Source organism: Daphnia pulicaria, chromosome 12 (genome assembly GCF_021234035.1).
Source record: "Daphnia pulicaria isolate SC F1-1A chromosome 12, SC_F0-13Bv2, whole genome shotgun sequence".
Taxonomy (NCBI): Eukaryota; Metazoa; Arthropoda; class Branchiopoda; order Diplostraca; family Daphniidae; genus Daphnia; species Daphnia pulicaria.
This window is the reverse complement of record NC_060924.1, coordinates 2,853,578-2,873,346: the sequence shown is the minus strand read 5'-3', so window position 1 is coordinate 2,873,346 and position 19,769 is coordinate 2,853,578. Positions and strand designations below refer to the sequence as shown.

The following is a 19,769-nucleotide window of genomic DNA, read 5'->3' as shown; positions in this document are numbered from 1 at the left end:
GAAGTGACGTTTCAGCAGTTGAAGGAAACGACAGAGACGACGCTGAAATCGAACGATTCGTCACAAAAATACAATTTTGTCGGCGATGATATGCGCTGGCCAACGAAAAATAGAATGCGACGTGCATACTGTTCATCGTTTTGGTTAAAACGGAGTCAAGGCGAACACAACGGCCTCTGCTCGTGTTTGTACATCACCACCCGATTAGAATTTAGAAGAACCGGATCCGACCGTTCTGATAGTTATATAAGAAAGAAAGAAAAACAGGTCCGCTAATTGAACTGGCGCTTTATAAAAAAATGGACAGGCCCATCTTTCTTTTTTTCTTTTTTCCAGTGGAGCCCTGATTTATATTTAACGACCTGTCATGAAAGACATTTTTTCAATACAAAACTCGTCTGCCAATGTAATAACGAGCCATCCGACGCCTCTGACGTGATATCCGGGACTCAGAATGCGGTGGGCTGCCTGGGCTATAGTGGCGGTCGGTTATCGTGAAATCGTCCGCTCAATCGTTGCGCTGGCCGCTGCTATATATGTAATATTTCCCAATCCGTAGTATATTAGCTATAGATATTGCTTTGAGGTTCCCTTAAACTTAATGTTTTATTCAGAGTTCTCTCCCATTTCTTTTGGTAGATGAACGACATGGGCACCGCGGGTGGGTTCATCACGGGCTGATTCACTGTTACATGGCCCCGTATTACACCGAATCCGTTTCCATGAAATGAAAAGGCTGCATACATACACGAATAGACCTTGTCGCCCGGGTCCCGGGTGGTCCAGCACCGTGGCTCGACACTCTTTTTCACGGCAGTCAACTTATATATTATTTTAAACTTATATTATATGACGCCGACGCCTCCCACGACGACGACAACGGCGGTCGATCAAGTCGCCGCCGATTCGTGCAGGCAATCCCAAGCGGAAGCCCCAAAGACGGAAGGCCAAGAACAAGTTGGTCGAGACGTACCCGACGTATTTGCGGGAAGGTTTCTTCGAACGGGATCTCCACGTCAAGCCCAGCGGCAACTCTAGCGCCACCAACTACTCGAGTTCCTTCCTCAGCGATTCGTTGTCGGCCAACGATTCGCAGACGGCCAGGGCCAGCGGCAGCGACTCGGAGCCGTCGGACGATGTCGCCATTCCAGCAGTAATAAATCCGTCCATCATTCACCTGTAGAAGGAATAAGAAGTGGCCGATTTGCTGGAGAGGCAAATAACTTCTACTACGCCATTTGTTCAACTGACTTCTTTGACGGGGAACACTACCAATTCGTGTTATGGACCTATTGAGAACGTCCCTTCTTGCGAAAATATTAAACACGGATACTGCGGTAGTTGGAAAAATATTATCACTTATTATTTCGAGTGCGCTTAAATACTTATAAAAACCAACGTAATTATTTACTTGTAGTTTACGATATTCAATTAGGGTGTACGCTACATCTGTTGCTACTGGTGTCCGGAGGTTAGTTTAAAATCATTATTACACATTATTCATTTGTGCTAATTCATTCATTAACGTGTAACTTAGGATAAGTAATCGGAGCGACAACAAGCTTTGTTTTATCTACCCTGGCGTGCAGTCGGCCAAATAGAGAAACTGCAGGAATCCGCCCGCGATTGTCATCTATCTTTGTGGTGGGTGGTGACAACTTGCCAACAGGCGGAAGACCGGTAAAAGTAAAAAAATGTATCCATCAAGGTTTAGTACTTTACGTTAGTTCTATTGATTTAGATAACGGCTTGGGAATTCCCGCCTCCAACAAAATACACTGAGCTTGCCAATACACCAGGGATTGAAGAACAATATCCAAACGAACCAACACCACCGTATGTAGAACAAGATAATGCCGATCTACAGTGTCACCTGTAAGGAGGTTCATTATTTGGACTGTGCTCCGCCAAATCAACACAAGTCTAGGTCAACTTTGATTTGTCTCTATAGTCCTACTTACACTCGTACATTAAAGACCATTTGACCATGTATAGTTACCGTGCTGTTAAAAATTAAAAGATGTCAAACCTTTAAATCACCCTCACAATATAAATATACCATCGAAAATTCCAATGTTAGAAGCCGTCTCTTCCCGATTTCCAATTCAAATTTAGTTGTGTACTGTATACTTTGTACATTGCGACAATATGTAGAAGCACAGGCCGGATTTTCCCTTCGATAATACACGAAACTCTTTTCAAGTCTTGAATACGTCCATTTGCTTCGTGTGTATTATTAAAAGTGAACATTACTACATGGAAAACCCACAGTGAATGCAGTCCCGAGGGGGGGGGGGGGGGGGAAGCGAGAAAGATGAACTCGATACCAAAGAAAGAAGGAGAAAATGAGCGAAAACTGGGGGTTCAAATAAAGAGAAAAGAATAATACATTCGTTCAAAAAAACTAAATGGACATGTTCTGACACAATTCACCACGCACCGCCAAAGGGTGTAGGAAAAATCCAAACAAACATTGGTTAAGAAGATGAGCACACGCACAAACTGTACAGAAGTAGTCGGTGAACTCAATTAATCAATCGTGGTTTTCTGCATCCTGGGGAGTTTGTTTTTGGACCACCATGCATGATAGAGCCTCTTCGATTTGTAATGCTGCAAAACACAAATGAAGTATTAACAGTAATAAGAATACACTACAATGATGTGTACTTACCACTATTTTCGAAATAGATTTTTAATATGCAAATCTGACGTAAACCTTGTGTAGTTTGAACTAATACAGTGCTTCCTAGCTTGAAAGTCCCAGGTGACCCTGTTCCACGAAAAAAACTCAGGTTGATCTTGAGCAAACTGGCTTTAGTTTTAAATAATAACTTACCCGTACATGGCTTCATAAGCGAGTGCTCTCTCATGTAATGGTTGGTATTTTAATCGCAATTTACCACAGACTAACAATACTAGCTAGTAAGAAATATGAATAATCCACTGATGACGCTGACGCTGAGTTGTTTCATGTTTGTGTAAATTAATTCCCACAATTCGTCTGCTGAGCGTTGCCAAGTCTTTTGGTATTGTGTCGCTAAATACCAAAGACGCTTTGGTCTTATGACGTTTAGGGTTTTGTTCTTCTGTCGCTTGAGTCAATTGACTCCTTGGTCATTTGTCGTCAAAGAAAAAAATTATTGGGCAGGTGGCATTTTGGCCTCAAGACGCACGGCTCATTTGTCGCCATGTACTTCATACCTGTTGGGCTTTTATCGTTTCTTTTTCTTTTTAGGCGCCACTGTCGCAATGGTCTATTGACGCATTGGTCTTCCGCACCGGACTCGGTGACGATTAAGCAATGCGCCATTGCTATTTCATCATATTCATCGTTTGTCTTACGATTCTTCTATTAGAAGGTTTCATCAATTTTTATTGCGAAATGCATGATACCGATAACCTATAAATAGCACCTCGGAAGAAATCTGACCTCAGTCCGTTTCCGACTTTGGCAGGCAGTAATACTTGCGACGGCAACACCGCGCTCAGAGCTTTATTCTTCCCATCCCGTCAACGTTTCGTCGCTTGCTAGTTGCTTGTTTTCTGTGGTTCTTGCCATCAAACTTCACCAAATTTTCAGCTACATATTTCTGTTGCCCACAGGCAGAAGAAACTTCGCATGTCCTTCCAAAATTTGAAAACTTTTGGTGAGTAAATTTACAAATCTTCGGGACCGGCAAAAAGGATTACTTGTAGTGTAATGTGGTCTTTACCGTGCTATTGGTTGCAGTAACAATATGGCTGACATCGCGTCTGCTAACTTCATGCCAAATAACTAATGAATTTTTCATTGTTTTTAAAACTTTAGATCCCTTCGCCGACGCCGATAAGGGTCCGGGAGAGGCAGTACAGGATGGTCTAGTTCACATCCGTATTCAGCAGCGTAATGGTCGTAAAACTTTAACTACTATTCAAGGATTATCTGCCGAATACGATTTAAAGAAAATTGTTCGCCATTGCAAGAAGGTATGTCAAACAAGGTTTTTGTTTAATGGACTGATGTAAATGTTTTGTTGCTTCAGGAATTTGCTTGCAACGGTACTGTTGTTGAACACCCTGAGTATGGTGAGGTTCTTCAGCTTCAGGGAGACCAAAGAGAAAATATCTGTCAGTGGTTGACGAAAACTGGGTTGGCTAAGCCAGAACAGCTCAAAGTTCACGGTTTTTAAGCGTCTTGCAAAAGACATATTACATATTCATCATGTCACGTGCAAACTACCCTACCATGGCAGTTTTCAAAATGAGAAGAAAACAGCATTTGCTTGTTAAAAATCCAATTTCTCGCTTACATTTTGTCCTATTTTAATTTCTGGATGAATATTTGTGTGGCTACGGTGTTTGTCAATAAAAGAGAAAAATTTAATATTTTGTATTATTTATTTCTAATTGAGTTTTAAAGATGCCAGACAAACACAAAGGCTGGAAAAAGCTAAGAAAATGAGTTGATTGCATAACATCACAAACCGATATTCCAAAGAACTAAGTTTTATATAACTAATAGAAGGAATGACTGAACAAATGACAATAAAAACGGGAATAATTGGCAGTTTTAACAACACTGTAACAAATGGAAATGTTTTGTTCAGTGGATAATTAGGTATAAAAATTTAAAATATAATTCTTCCCCTTTCAGAATCTGATGAATACTTTGCTGCTGGCTTTCTCTTAGAGAAATGGTCTTTGGAGATTGACAGTTGGGAGGAACAAGAAGGTAAGTAGTGGATGAATTGCTTTATAACCTAACTAGAAATCGTTTGCCCAATTCTTGAATGGTCCACTCTGTAATGCCTTCTTCAGCAAAATCTTGTTCCCGTTGAACAAGACTAGCTAAGAGCTTGGTAATCAACTGCTGACAGGTTTCCCTCTCAGAAGCATTGAGAAAATGTACAATTAGATTGAAACGCTTAATTTTAGTGAGCGCTTCCATCAACTTAATCACTGCTACCACATCTGTTACAGGATTGAAACAGAGGAGAGCTTCAAAAATTTCTCCCAACAGGGCAGTTGGCATGTCAATTGTAAATATGTTATTTAAACCTGCAGGACCTATTTTGTACAAAATCAAAAGCCTTGATTTTGTGTCTGATTGCTGCCAGGAATTCAGAAATTGAGCAGATATTGGGAGTTGATTAAGGCTGTAGTTATTTGCTGGTGTTGCTGCTGGTCCTTTTCTAGCTTCACATGCCTCTGTTTCATAACTTTTTTTGCTCAATGCAATGTTATTCCATATTCTTCCTTTTTGTGGTTTGTTGACAGAAAGCGAGCCAGTTGGTACTGGTTTTAGATGAACTCCACGTACAATATCTCTAGAAGATTTTACAAGATTGTTAGTGCTTAATCAACAGTGGAATAGACAAAATCTTTACCTGAATTCATCATATGAAACCCGCTGAGATATGGCTCTGAGTTTAGCCTCATTCTCTAGCTGATTGTGAGCATCACTTTCAAGGGCAGAAATAAGATCTTTTTCCATTTGAGCAAAACTTACTGGAATAGGCTGTGATGAATCCATTTTTACTATATAGTTTTCTGTCTGGTTTGCTGTTTTTTAAGGGAAAAAAATCACTTTAAGTCTGTTTTGAAGTCAACAATTTTCTCGCGACTCCTATTGATCAAACAGCTGTAATAATCATGGAACAAAGTTTTTCCCTTTCACTGATGACCTACATAGTTACCAACATACACAAATGCAAGCTTGTATTGAGCTTACTCGAAACTTGCAGAACAACTAAACTTTGACGTAATAGGTAGTGCACTGATGACAGATTTTCCCTCGAAAATGCGATTTCTAATGGTGAATTCAGAGCAGTTATTATAAGTTAACTGAACCAGACTGAACTGGAGCAACGAAGGTCGCGAGGTAACGTCGTTGTCGTTTGTAGGTTAGCAGGTGTGGGTCGAATTCGAATTATCTGCAAGATAGAATATTTTTACCGGTTAAACTACGCAATACGCTTACTATAATTTAACATGTTTTTGACATTTTTTTAGTTAAGAATTTCAAAAATTCAGATTCTGAAATGCAATGACTGCCCCAAAACATATAATTTTAATGGTGTCCACCAGTTTCGGCACTTTTTTTCGGCACTTCGATTTCGTCGTTTTCGGCACCCCATGCAAACCACACTTCCTCGATTATGAAAAAATATTGTCCATTTCGGCACCAAATTTGACCGTTTCGGCACCAATTTCGATCGTTTCGGCACCAACTTCAACCGTTTCGGCACCCCATGCAAACCATACGTCCTCGAACATGAAAAACTATTGTTTGTTTCGGCACCAAATTTCACCGTTTCGGCACCAATTCTGTGCCACCCGTATGGAAGTTTTTTGGACAATAATCATGTGATTAAATCACTCGATTCATTCATGTCAATTTACTATCCGCGCTATTGCACCGTCAGGCCGCTAGGGGCGCTCTGACATGTTTTAGATAATAGCTTTTTGGGGGGTAGAGCCTTCTAGGGTGTGCCGTTCTGCTTTCTTATTTTTTTTTTAAATGTGGTGTGTGTAAGGCATGGCCTACTGAAGTTCCACATACCATGGAATGTGGAACTTTTCCATGGAATGTGGAACTTTCTGAAGGAACTTACGACCCTCTGGCTATGAAAAGTAGGGGATGGGAAGGGGTAGGGGCTGAAACCATTCGGCAACAGGGAGATAGCGAGCTGTTGGGCCGTTATTTCAGTAGGCCATGGTGTAAGGTTGGCGCGGTGTGTGTTTATTTGTGTTTACACGACACCTGGTGGAATACAAATTTTGCGACGATGCCGAAACGGAAACTAAAACTGGAACAGAATCCGAAAACTAACATCCCGGAGTCATCGCTAGTCTAACCAACTTTATCAGATTGAAATGTCTAGTTAGTTGAGTGGTTTAAAGCATCAGCACTCCAATTTGGGGTGTTAAAATTTTGACAACATTTTATTAAAATCCAATAAATAAATCTAATAATAAATACAATAAATACAATAATAGTGCCGAAACAGAAAAACGTAGTGCCGAAACGGAAAAACATAGTGCCGAAACGGAAAAATATAGTGCCGAAACGGAAAAACACACACGCCTGGCAACCCTCCCAAAAACATGACGCCTGGAACTAAATCTGGCGGCGGTGCCGAAAAAGACAAAAACAGTGCCGAAAACGACAAAAACAGTGCCGAAAACGACGAAATCGAAGTGCCGAAAAAAAGTGCCGAAACAGGTGGCAACCATTTTAATTCATGGTAATTTTCTGACATTTTGTCGTGTTTGTAATTTGAAATAAAAGCGCGAATGAAATCCGCTGATTTAATTTCAAAATTTTTTGTTTTTAAAATTCCGTGTTTGGTGTTTCCGAACTTGAGAAAGAAAAACGTACTAATGCATAGTTTAACGGGGTTAAACGTATGGGTCTGTGTATTTCGGGCTGGTGCTATACGTTATGTTTAAACGCAACGGTTTTTCTAAATCCACACATCCAAATAATGATTCGTTAGGGGGACTCTACGAGGAATAATACATATGAAGGAACTTCACGAAAATAACATCAATAGCTTTTCTCGCCCATTTCTTATCAGATTTTATAATACATTTATCCGGGATTACAGATGAGCTGATGTCTGATGAATGACTGAGGGGGAGGAGGGAAAGAAGAATATAGCATTATTGGAATGAGTGTAGCCACTGCTCATAATGTATGTGATTGTTAGTATTAATCAGGGAAATGAAATATAGAGGAAGGATTCAAATTAAAAAGGATGCTGGAATTTTTAACGTGACTGCCAGATAATTATACCAATTATTATCATCACTACGATGGCCGCTATGATTGCTATAATACATTTTCTTCGACGTATTCTTGTCTGGAAACGAAATAGTAACATTTATTTTGAGTATCTTAATCTATTAAATTTTGAATTTGATTTACCTGATAAGATGCAGCAGTGGCCAATTGGCTAGTACCTTCTTCAACGCGCATTTGGGCAGTTTCAACATTAGCTTCAATACTGTCAATCATTTCACCTTGTTCGTGGACCATCGTAGCCAATTCTTTGAAGATGGTATTGACGTCAACGATATCAGACTGAAATTAGATAAATTGTAATTAAATATCCATTAATTAAGTCACGCAAAATTCAAAAATTTTGTACCCTCCTCCCCCCATTCCAATCTGTCCCCAAGGAATCCACCCCCTCCCTTCAAAATGATCTTACGTAAATGACCTTCTTTTCCTTTCAACAAAAATTTTTGTAACGTTTTTCTCTGAAACAGACGGCAGGTAGGGACGTCAAATTTGCTTGTCCCCCCTCCTATTACTGTCACAATATTCAAGACCCCCTTCAGTGTACAACGTAGTTATGGGCGCTCTCAATATTTAACTAATGAGTTAGTGGTTAATTAATTTTACCTCCAATTGGCGAATAGCTCTTTCGCGTTCAACAAGAGCTTGAATGTCTACCTCCTCTTCTTGCATTTGCATCTGGCGCTGCTGCGACGATTGGAAATGTTGAGATTTGGTCTCATCAAGTACAACCAAGGCCTCCTTTGAGCTCTCTGGAGGGTTGAGGATCGAAGCAGTTCTAACTCTTTTGACCTGTGTCATAACAATGGTAAGTGGAAAATTTCTATTTCTCTTTCATTAAGTGTTCAAATGTACCTCATCTTTTTCACGTTGAGCAGCTTCTCTCTGCAAGCTCTGAAAACTGTTTAATGCAGCTGTAAAGTCATTCAAAAGCCTTTCTCGTTGGAGTTTGAAGACCCTCTAGATATAAAATTGCTAGTTTTAAAGGGTGATTTTGACGACATAGAGAAATCAAAAAGACCTGTTCCGATGACTGTAGAGAAATAGCACCCAAATCTTTCAATGATTTGCTGGTGTCTTTGGCCAACTGGCCAGTGTAATGCTGAATTTGATGCCTATAATGTAAAATATGGTTATTTATTGGGTTTCCATGAAACACATTTTATAACTCACAATTGGTTTCTAAGTTGTTGATTATCAGCTGGGGTTCCCAGTTGAACGACTATTCTTTGCATAGACGATGCTAGTAGAGAAGGAAAATTAAAACATTATATGCATCAATGTTCGGTCTGATTTCAGGCAATTTTGTAAAGCTGTAAATTTACCATTTTGAGAAATTTTCTGTATATTCGTTCCGATTTGTTGAGACAACTTTGAGAAGTCGCCTTCACGGCCGGCTTGGTAGGATGACGTGCCGAAATTGCTGTTAGCCATCTTCCATCAACAGTAAAAATGCTTGTTAAGGTTCACAAATGATCAAAAGTTATAGGCGAGATCAAGATAACGTGTTCAATAGGCCAATGACGCTAAATATTCAATGACGAAGTATATTGATGACTCAATGATAATCTGTTTGCAAATGACTTTGACAGATCAGCTGTTTGCGTTCTGATTTCGTTCTTGTCATCATTGATAGATGGCAATTGAATCATTGATTAAAAATATTTGAATGCTTCTAGGTCTTTTACGCAATTCTTGTTTGAATTCTCCGGATGCATTTATGTGCATTTATTTATTTATGTTTAACGGATGTAATTAAAAAACAATCCTCACGGGGGATTCCATTTGACAGACATATCAAGCAACGCGATTTACCGGTTCGGCAACTTGTTGTCCTATTTCTATGCGTTAATGTTTTTGTGCGTAGTTTGTACTTGTACGTGTGCAGTTTTAGATATGTCATGAAACACGTCAATTTTTACTGCGTCGAATTTCGAATGAGATAGTCACTAGGACTACATCCAACAATTTATTAGATAAATCTACCGTGGAGTGTGGAATACCGGTAACTACGGTATTTTAAAATTTAATCTCTAAAAAATTTCCAAAAACAGTTAAGTCCCAGTTCTGCCGTATTCACCGAATAAGAGGGCCATTAAGTTCGTTTTGTGTTGTTTCCGTACATTTTTCAATTTTAAATAATCTCCTTATTTTAAGCTGACTTTTATTACCTCTTAACGAAAGAGGAGTGCCGTACACAATTACTTATGCGTCCCAGAAAGAATAAACCCCTAGAAACGTCGAGTGATTATATTTAAAAATATAAGTAGATGAGTGATAGAGCATTTTCTTAATCTTCGTTGAAAAGCTAGCCCTGCTGATCCATCCATACATAAACCTTTTTCCTGTCAAATTGCTTCTCTTTGTCGGTATTAAATATTGAACGTAACTTTTTTAAAACGACCATTAAAAATTTGCTCAAATTCATTAGAAATAAGCACCGCAAACATTCCGATATCTATCGATTTAATGAAGTCTGTTGGTTGCTTGATTTGCCAAACCCTTTCTACAAATTTGGTATGCTGCAGACTCAAACCCAACGGGCGATATGTAACGGTTATAACAAAGCACTACACATAATCATGAAGCGGGACCAGCTGGATGTTTGACTTTCAAAGTGGGTTAGACACTTCAAGACAGCTATTACGGCAGTGATGAATCGGGTGCGGTCATCGGTTCTTTTTCTCAGAAGAAAGAGTGGAAAAATATGAATGATGTACATTCTTCACCTTTTTAAAATACAAAAATTAATGCCTTGCCGTGCCTATACATTGTAGTAGGCTCTTATCTCCCATATCGACGATATGTAAGTGAAGAATGAGTCACGTTGAAAAAATTCCGACTAAAAACTTTTTAACCACCAAGTGTCTAACCTAAGGTTATTTGACGTCGTAGATTATCACCTAACTTGGGAAGCCTGATGCTGAAACGTTGCATGAGTAATTCATCACGATGTCTCAATCACGAGCTCACGACTTTTTTAAAAACAGCCGAGAACTCGTTATAGCTGGAATTTTCCCGTAAAGAAAATGGTGGCCATTACGAACCGAGTTAAAAGGAAGGATAGAAATGATCGCATAAATTTCCCAGCTGTTATAGACACGCACACGCTTGAGTTTTGTATTCACGTTCCATTCGATTTGCGCTAAAGGAATTGGTTCACACACACACACACACAGACATTTTACAATAAACAAGTTGGAAGACTGGGCAAGAATCCCAGGAATTTCGTATGTCCATTTTGAGTGGTGGCGAATTCGTGATCGGTCGGGTAATCTGAAATCGCCTCCATGTAGGAAATGCAGAGCCGGGCGTGTTGGGCGATCAAATTGCTCCACAGGGTGTTCATCCTATCGACCGGCAGCCGTCCAGGACCGTTGCTATCCGGGCCTCGTTCGTCGTAGAAGAAGGAGCCCCACCTTTTGTAGGAGCAGAGGCCATCGATCGGGGGACTTTTCTTGGGTTGACTTTCGGCCGCCAATTCTTCCACCATGGCAACGACGTCCAATCGACTCGTGTCGGCGGCCAGGACATCCTGGATGAGATGATCGCCAAAGTAGAGGACCTTGGGGTGGTCCACTCCGCAGCACCAGGCCATGGAAGATTTCAATTGATTCCAATTGCCTCTCAAGTAGATTGTCTTATTGATGGGCAATAATTCTTCCAGTTCAATTTCCTGATCCTCGACTCCGCCCGCCGATGAATTGGAATGATTCCATCGCTGGAACGGTCTGTTCCCGCTAAAGAATCCAGGCTTTCTACTGGCGCAGACGATGTAATCGAAATAGTTTTTCCAATCGGTTCCCAGGCAATAACTGGCCACCCACTGGACGTAGTCGGGATCGGATCCGCTGATGAGAAACGTCACTTGTTTCTTTTTGACTTCCGTCAACCATTTCTTGAGTCCATCACCGCACGGCCTCAGGTACAATTCCGGATTGAGTTTGATTTTCGGGTAATAGCCTCCAGCGTTCAATTTCAAATTATCCCTTTTTTGAAAATAGAAACCACGAATTAATTTATTATTTCTTTTTGATTATGTAAATTTGATGGGGGAAAACCTGCTGAACATTTCGACCAATCCGTAGAGGACGTCTTTCCAGAAATTGTATTTTTCTAGAGGTTTATTGCCGTTGGCGTAGTCTAGCAAGTCGACGATGCGTGCGCACATGACGAGTGCGGGTAGATCGAAATAATCTTTAAACGGTCGATACTTTCGATGGATGGGCCCTTCGGTGGCGTCGATGGGATCGGCGGCCATTTGCCGGAGCGACTCGTCGGATCGTAGAGGTCCGTATTGTCCGGTGATTTCGGCGTCCGTCATCACCCGGGTCCCGTGACTGGCACGAAGGACGCGACCGTCAGCCGACAGTTTGACGAAATTACCAAAGTCGACATCCATGACGATGCCTTTGTGCAAGAAATTGGCGTCTTCCGCCAGAGGTCTCTTGAGACGAGCGTCGTAGCCTTTCTCCCGGATCAAATAATCCGCCAAAGCTTGATATTCCTATCATTCCATTATCAAATTAATCAAAATTTAAAAAAACCATAATCAAAACAATTAAAATTTACCATTTCGAAAACTGCTCCGAGTCGGTACCGACATAACGTGTGATCCTGTGTAATTCACAATTTTAATTAAATTCACTTTTTAAAAACTTTTAAAATGATTAACGGAATACCATGTCGAATCCAATGCAGTCGTAGTGTCGTATTCGAAATATCGATCGACCTGTTGTACTAGCAGCGGCCATCATTTGATGTTTTTGGTCAACCTGCTGCTCTGATCCACTTGTTTACGTGCACTGACTTTTTTAAGGTAAAGATTGGCGTAAGATGATGATGAACAAGGTCCTTGTCCAACTCACGCAGAACGCTGTGCCAAAATATTTTTTCGACTTGTTGTTTTCGTTAGTGAATCAGCATCGTCGTTATCTGTTGCTGGAACCACTCCAATCAACAACGGGACGGGATGACGGGACGCCTATCAGCTGTTGGGTCGGCAGCAACAAGTTTTCCTTTTTCTTTTACCGAGCAAACAAATAACGAAATTGTTGAAAAGATTCGAAAGAATGTTTTGGGAAATATGCGACTTGGCTCATGCTCTTCTAGTTCTAGCCAGTTTTGTTTTTTCGTATTCGATTCCCACGCGGGCTTGGCCCTCTCTGGCGTTTGGGAAATGATCGTGACCCGTGTCGTGATCTACACACAACAAAAGGCCTTGTTTGAGAGAAAGCGTGAACTGTATGGCCTTCCGAGTCGAATAAGGGATTCTTTCACGATCTCTAGCTCTGCAGAGAGTCTGTGCATTACAGCCCCAGCAGAAGTAACCAAGTAAAATGTATAACGGGAGGCTGAAATGCGAAAGAATGTCGTTTTCCATTTTCTTTTTGTTTCCAAAGAGGGGCGGAGTCGGTGTCTGACCAATTGGGGGAGAGTCACGTGGTGTTGACATTCCAACCGCGTGATGGCGTCCTAGGTACAGCAGACGGCATTTTTGCTGAGCCCTAAGACAAAATTGAAAAAAAAAACCTTCAAAATAAAATAATACTCTCCCAAGAAAAAAGAGTTATTAAAGAAGATAAAAATATATTAAGGTACAAAAAAAAAGTGGGCGTCGATCGATCAACTCCATCCTCGGTTTTAAAAAAACCCAAAAAATAAGAATCCCCTTTGGCTATTTTGTGGGTATCCGAAAAAGTGAACCAAAACCACATTCATCCCGACAGTGTGGAATGTGTGTACATTAAAAATACAGTGTGTAAATGCGTGAGTCCCGTGTGTGTATGTGTGTGTTCCTTTAAGAATGGCGCTGAGTCTATTTCGTGAGACTCACACACAATCAGCTGTTTTGTTGTTCCCCCCCCCCAAGAGAGAGCCCCGGGAGCGTGTGTGTGTACAGTGGGAGTGGTCCGTTGTGAAAGAGGGGAAAGAAGGCGGTGCCAAATGGTGGAAATTCCTGGCCGGTTCTTAGCCTCTCTCTCAGAGTTATAGAGTAGAGCCGGGCGACTCTCTTTTCTGTCTGCAGCAGCTGACAACAACACACACACACACACACACAAGAGAAGAAAAAAGGAACTAAGTCAAAAAAAAGGTTGTCTGTCGAATTCCTGAGCTACACCAACCGCACACAGTTGTGACTTTCTCATTCGTGTGCAGATTGCCGAGTCAGTCGGTTCAGCTTCTTCTTCTTTTTTTGATTTTTCACGTGAAATTATTCAGTTTGTGGGTGTGTGTGTGTTGATCATTGATTTTGGGTTGTTGTTGTTGTTGTTCGGAAATCGATCGCCAACGTTTGCGCGCGCGCGTCGTGTAAAATCCAACCTCCAACAGTCGACGACGCTATGGAGACGCCGTTGGACGTGCTGTCGAGAGCTGCCACGCTCATTCACGATCAACTTCACAAATCAACTGCCAACAAACACAAAGGTAAAATACCGAAATTTTCAAATTTGTTCGTTTTTTTTTTTTTGAAAGGTAGAAAATTGGAAGATTGGGATTAAAAAGATTACAGAGGAATGTGGTTCGGGGACCAGGTACGAAATATCAAATCGAATTTTTATTTCTTTCTTTTTTTTCGGTGTGCGTTCCGCGCTCACGGCGGAACAAAATGTCAGGAATGTCAATGTTATTGGGATTGGTTGGTGCTAGCGTTCCGTGCCCTCCAGCCATAAAGAAAGTCACTTTTTTAACACACAGACACGCTGTTGAAGTGTGTGTACTAACTGTGGAATGCGGAGAGTCTGTCAAACGAGTCTCCCAATCAACACACACAAGGATTTTTGATATCCATAAAGAAATTGGGTTGGCCTTTTTTGGGGCTGTGTGTCTGTCCTGTCCCCTTCATAATTTCAGGAGGCGATTGCATGCGACACAAGGTTGTGTCTAGGGGGTAGTAGCAGCTGTACGGGAAAAAAAATATATCGACCAGTTTCCCTTTATATATATGCTCCCCTTTTTATACTTTTCTTCCCCTCGGTTATAACCCCCCACTATGGATAGTATGTCCGTCCTTGTGTGTGTGTGCCCCATCTGCCCGTCCGATCTCTATTTTTCCATATGTTGACGGCTATTTACAGACTATTAAAAAAGTCCCACGCTGGCTTGTACACATGTACAACATTCAGCTTTTTTCCTTATAACCCAATTGTGAACGGAAAATGGCTGTTGTACTAACACACACACACAGCCGGCCGGATGGATGGAAGAAAAGGGGCTATCCAACACCCCCCTTCTAACTTTGGTGTCCTCGTGTGTATGTGTGGAACGATCCGGTTTCATCTTTTCGTTTTTCTTCTTTATAAATTTAATGAATCCCAGTTTCCGTTTCCTCCTGTTATTTCCAGTAGTCCCCCCTCCCTATCTATTAAAAAGTTTATTTTACTAGGAAAAAACGAGAGAGAAAGAAAAGAAAGTTTTAATTGAATTATCTCCAAGGACCTTAAAGGTCATCCGTAAGCAATGCAAGCACAAATGTTCACCATCTCTCTTTTTTTGAAGTAGTAGTTAGGAGAGCTCTATTCCTTTTCTCTTTTTCTGTTGGCAACGCTGACTTGTCGCTTTCCAGCGTGAAAAAGCTATAACAAGAGGATTACCGTGCGCATTCCTGACTTTTTACGCACTACGGGGGCTATAGGCGCAATGGCGAACGGTCCCCTTTTCACGCTCTGTAAAAACTTGAGAATTTCGGGAAGAGCACAGCAAATGTTTCTGGGTTTTTTTTTTTCAAAAATAACTGGACTTGGGCATAGTTGTTTATTCGACCGCTAGGTGGCGGACAAAAGGTTGTAATTTTGACCGCTAGATGGCTTACTGTTTCGACCAAAAATAAAAGAAACGAAAAAAGAATAAAATACAAAAAGGTAGAAAATGGCGTCCACGTGATTAATGGCGTCGACTCGAGGCATTGACGGTGGTCGATTACTCACCGAGACGGGGGGAAACGTGTGAGAAAGAAAGGAAGTCTTTTGTGACGAATAACACAGTAGTATCCTAGTAGTAGTAGTAGACATTTTTTATCCCCCCTCTCTGATGACGTCAAGCCCAGGAAGATAAAATAAAAAAGAAAGAAAAGTCTGGGAACTCAACCGACACTGATATTCACAATCGAAGGGATATTTTTCAAAATTAACTGGAAAAAAAAGACGAATGGCAGACCTCAAGTCGACTCACACTGATAATATGAGGCCGACCCGAAAAGAATCGATTACTTATTTTATTTCTTTGATTATGGTTTCTCCGAGAATCTCAAACCACTAAAGGAAAAAGTTATTCGTGCAATTTATGTTGCCATTTCCGCTTTTGAGGTTCAGTACCGAGAAACCTTTTTTATTTTATATTCAATGAGTCAGAGAATTGTTATTTAAGAGATGGTCCCCAACACACAAAAAAAGAAAAATTCGTTGCGTCGGTAGCCACCTGTTGAACCAACCAATCACGTGGCCTTCGCATGACTGATGAAAAAAAGCCCAACAATTAACGGTGGATTAGTTAAAAACTATTTTCTGAGACAATGAACTTGTCCAAATTTTTTTCGTAGACTCGAATTTCTACCAACAACTTTAAAAAAAGCCTTTCTCGTATTTATTATGATTATTATTATTATCATTTTTCTGGCCAAGAAGAAGAAGAGGGGGGGAGAAGAAGAAAGGGGGAGGTATTAGGGACAGGTGGCGTACCTGTGGTGTGGCCAACCGCGTGGTTGAAGAAGAAAAATCCTCTCGGGGCGGCTGTTGTGAAGCGGTGGCGCTGCAATCTGTGGCGCTTCTTCTTCTTCTGCATTTCGTGTTGGCCCACTATCGAAAAGGCAGGCATTCGAGATGCGGCGCCTTGTGAGACGGCCCGCGCCTTTCCTCCCTCTCGCTCTTACGTCCAGTGTGTAAGTTTTGTGTGTGTGTGTGTGTGTGTTTGTTAGTGTTTTGTGACGTCATAACGCATTCAACTTGACCCGAAAAACTGGCTTCTGTGCACCCCGTGTGTGTCTTTTGTTTCGTTTGGTGCACCTGACGCGCTTCTATGACGCTCGTTCTCTGACGTCTTCACTTTGGTCGAATTGGATTTACACACACACACAGTTTGAAAAATTAAGACACCAACGTTTTTGGGCTCTAGTTGATTGACCGAGTTTCTGGTGTAATGACGTGACTCGGTCCAGGTTGTTGTGCGTGTCGGGATTTTGTTTTTGGCTTTGAATTGAATCGGTTGAGTGTTGTTTTTGGGTGGGTGATCCTGTCGTCGAACGCTATTCAATTGTGTCTTTCACGGGGCGAACGGCAGGCCGATGGCCAGCCACCACGAACCCAGTCAACAGAGAGTTCCTCCTCCTCACGATCCTCCTCCTGCGGCCGTCAGACCAAAGCCTTTGTGGCAGCCGTGGTCAGATAGCGATGGTGATTACCTACTACCCTCCCCAATCGTTTTGTCATTTTGATTGGTGTGGAATTGAATCATTTTTAATGCTTTCTTTTTAATTAATAGATGATCGGGATTTAACATCCAATCGGGTCGGTGCTGACAATGATGGGGGTGGAAATAAAGAACTCCCGACGAGGACCAAGAAAGAACGAAGACGTCACGAACGCCATCACGAATTGCTTTCTACCGCCGCCAGGGCTCGCAAAGAGTAAATTACATTTAACTTTAATTCCAATTCAACTTCATTTTCATTTGATTATTTTGATTAAAAAAGGAGAATTCCGGTGGAAACGGCTGATGAAGTGGACAGACCACTGGATATGAGCACTGGACGTCGAGCATCACCTCCACCTTATCCAGCGGCTGGATCGTCAACTGGAATCCTTCCGTCCTATCCGCTGAGATATCCCAGTCCACCGGATTACGGAAGTTCATCAGGTCCTCGACCTTCTGTCATCACTTGCGCTTCCAGTTTGCGATCGAGTCCGGCTCCCAGCTGTCCGAGTCCTTGCGGCAGTACGAGCTCGTCGGCCTCCCAGTCAGCTCGGACAACCACAGCAGGCAATGGATCTCCTCCACCACCACCAGTTCGCTCGCGTCCAACAGCTGACGGAGAGGCTAGACTTCCTCCACAACGCCGCGAAATCATTTCCTCAGGTTCGTTTTCTATTATTTTTTCTTTGTTGAAACAAAAGGAGGGCCGTGTGTGCTGGGCGATATATGGGGGGTGAGGAAAAGCTCGTCTCTCGGAAGGTGAAACTTTTAATTACCTGGAAGAAGAAGAAGAAGAAGAGGAGGAGCAGACGGGGCTCACCAAAGATATTTTCTCCCCTCTAGTTCAGTGGCGCCACCGAAAAAATAAGAAAATAAGGAGGCTAGCCTCGGGCGAGGTCACACAGGTGGACGGTGGGGGGAAATCACGAAGACAATGTGTGTTAGATGTACCTAACCAACAACCCTCGTGTGTGTGTGTGTGTACCACCACCCCATCTTTTGGTTCCTTTGTGTGTGTGGATTTTCTCCGGATCATTGCGCTCCGCCGCACTTTTTGATATCGGTAACTTACTTTTTTTCATTTCAGGAGGGCTCCTATAAGGAGCCGAGCCCCATATCTAGCGATTGTTTCAAACAGGGAAACAATACAAGTGCAGAAAGAAGATTTCTTTTATGTTGGTCGGTTCTTTCTTTTTCCGAGCCAATGCTAATTGCTGATTGGGAGGAGTTTTTCTCTTCTCCTGAAAAAAGAAGGTGGACCCTTCTTCTTCCTTACTCTGTTAAAAGGGGTCAAAAGTCCCGCGCGGCTGTTTACCATTTTTCAACGTTAAGGGAAAGAAGAGAACCCCCCATACCCTCAAGGCCGATCGATATATTGTATATTCTTCTTCTTACCTTTCGGAAAGTGTTGATGGTTGGGGGGGAGAGAAGATCACAGGTAAGGGTCCCAAGAAGAAATCCTACCCTTTTGCTCGAAAAAATATCTACAACAATAGTTGAAGAAGAAGAAGAAGCCAAAGAAGAGAAGTTGGATGAAAACTCGGTTGAAAACGGAATCGAACCAAGCGCTTGAAGCGATGAAGGTCGCCCTTCCATTTGGTCTTTTCTCTTTGTTGGAGAAGAAGAAAACGTTTTCATTCATGGGGTGCTGTGGGGCTCCTATCTTCAGGAGGGTTATAGAAGGAGCGTATGGACGCGCCAGCCAGCTGTGTGTACATGCTGGACGATCGATAATCATCAACACCTTTTAGGAGAGAGGGGAAAATAGATGAGAAAAAAAAGAAAGAAGTTTGGTTGTTGTTGTTGTTGTTGTTGTTCGAAGGCCACCACTTGACAGTGGGTCCCTTTTGACCAGAGTTCGTTGACATTCAGCTCACGACTCTCGGAAAAAAAAAGGACGACTGACATAATAATAAAACGATTTTCATTTGTTTCTTGACCAAATATAGGTATGTGCGACCCGGTGATTGACGAACATTTCCGGCGATCGCTGGGCGAACGTTACACTCACCTGTTTGCTTCGTCGTCGCCATCGTCTTCATCGTCGTCTACCTCCAATTTAACGACCACCAATGACTCATCCTCACGCGACGGTGGGGCGGCCAATAAAATGCCATCCACTGTCAACGTCACAGGACTTTCAGGTAAAGCAAAAAGGACAACAATTTTATATTTGTAAAAATTTCTTTCATTTTCTAACCTTTTTTTGGTTTCAATAGTGGATGATCATTTCGCCAAAGCCCTTGGAGAAACTTGGCTCAAATTGCAGAGTGAAACCAAGGAAAAGGAGGCCAACACCGACTCCCAGCCAGGCTCTCCACTACCGTCATCAGCCCAGCGACAAGGACTTCTTCTCACTTAATATTATTTCTCTTTTATTTTTCAAATAATCGATCACGAAAATATTTTAACGGTAGAGAGTTTTTGTGTGTGCGTGTGAAAAAAAAAACTAAAAAAAAAAAAACAGCAAACTTTTAATAATTAATTAAAATCCGAAATCAGTTCCAATTTGATTATTTATTAGATATTTTTCAGTTGGTTTTAAATATTTTTTTTTGGCCAAATTTAAAAAAAAAAG

General features: G+C 41.6%; 6 protein-coding genes and 1 long non-coding RNA gene across 9 annotated transcripts in view; 3 read left to right on the top strand and 4 right to left on the bottom strand.

The window, feature by feature from the left end:
- Window positions 1-19,769, bottom strand: part of LOC124316145 — a 411,551-nt gene that overhangs the window by 64,311 nt on the left and 327,471 nt on the right. The window lies entirely within an intron of this gene.
- Window positions 1,267-2,076, top strand: LOC124316683. Its single transcript, XR_006911948.1, has 4 exons — window positions 1,267-1,337; window positions 1,418-1,471; window positions 1,544-1,680; window positions 1,742-2,076. It is a non-coding gene; the product is annotated as an uncharacterized LOC124316683 (long non-coding RNA).
- LOC124316598 (eukaryotic translation initiation factor eIF1) lies at window positions 3,431-4,363 on the top strand. Its single transcript, XM_046782617.1, has 3 exons — window positions 3,431-3,647; window positions 3,809-3,966; window positions 4,023-4,363. The coding sequence occupies exons 1-3, from the start codon at window positions 3,620-3,622 to the stop codon at window positions 4,167-4,169; spliced, it is 333 nt and encodes a 110-aa protein (XP_046638573.1). The 5' UTR covers window positions 3,431-3,619; the 3' UTR covers window positions 4,170-4,363.
- Window positions 4,146-5,909, bottom strand: LOC124316515 (coiled-coil domain-containing protein 103-like). 2 transcript variants are annotated; one of them, XM_046782508.1, is made up of 3 exons: window positions 5,668-5,909; window positions 5,367-5,605; window positions 4,146-5,306 (listed from the first exon to the last, which is right to left on the bottom strand). In XM_046782508.1, exons 2-3 carry the CDS (start codon window positions 5,510-5,512, stop codon window positions 4,733-4,735), a joined length of 720 nt encoding a protein of 239 aa, XP_046638464.1. In that variant the 5' UTR covers window positions 5,513-5,605; window positions 5,668-5,909; the 3' UTR covers window positions 4,146-4,732. The 2 variants fall into 2 exon arrangements, with proteins under 2 accessions (XP_046638464.1, XP_046638463.1); XM_046782507.1 differs by having other exon boundaries at window positions 5,367-5,908.
- On the bottom strand, window positions 7,371-9,383 carry LOC124316491 (syntaxin-7-like). The gene is made up of 7 exons (XM_046782472.1): window positions 9,109-9,383; window positions 8,957-9,026; window positions 8,805-8,898; window positions 8,639-8,743; window positions 8,390-8,575; window positions 7,910-8,065; window positions 7,371-7,844 (listed from the first exon to the last, which is right to left on the bottom strand). Exons 1-7 carry the CDS (start codon window positions 9,215-9,217, stop codon window positions 7,752-7,754), a joined length of 813 nt encoding a protein of 270 aa, XP_046638428.1. The 5' UTR covers window positions 9,218-9,383; the 3' UTR covers window positions 7,371-7,751.
- LOC124316303 (5'-nucleotidase domain-containing protein 1-like) lies at window positions 10,890-13,297 on the bottom strand. Its single transcript, XM_046782168.1, has 4 exons — window positions 12,466-13,297; window positions 12,356-12,400; window positions 11,845-12,290; window positions 10,890-11,772 (listed from the first exon to the last, which is right to left on the bottom strand). Exons 1-4 carry the CDS (start codon window positions 12,538-12,540, stop codon window positions 10,968-10,970), a joined length of 1,371 nt encoding a protein of 456 aa, XP_046638124.1. The 5' UTR covers window positions 12,541-13,297; the 3' UTR covers window positions 10,890-10,967.
- Window positions 13,408-19,654, top strand: LOC124316433 (transcription cofactor vestigial-like protein 4). Of its 2 annotated transcripts, none has more exons than XM_046782375.1 (5): window positions 13,408-14,212; window positions 17,261-17,405; window positions 17,472-17,854; window positions 19,141-19,335; window positions 19,411-19,654. In XM_046782375.1, exons 1-5 carry the CDS (start codon window positions 14,128-14,130, stop codon window positions 19,551-19,553), a joined length of 951 nt encoding a protein of 316 aa, XP_046638331.1. In that variant the 5' UTR covers window positions 13,408-14,127; the 3' UTR covers window positions 19,554-19,654. The 2 variants fall into 2 exon arrangements, with proteins under 2 accessions (XP_046638331.1, XP_046638330.1); XM_046782374.1 differs by lacking the exon at window positions 13,408-14,212 and adding an exon at window positions 16,497-17,172.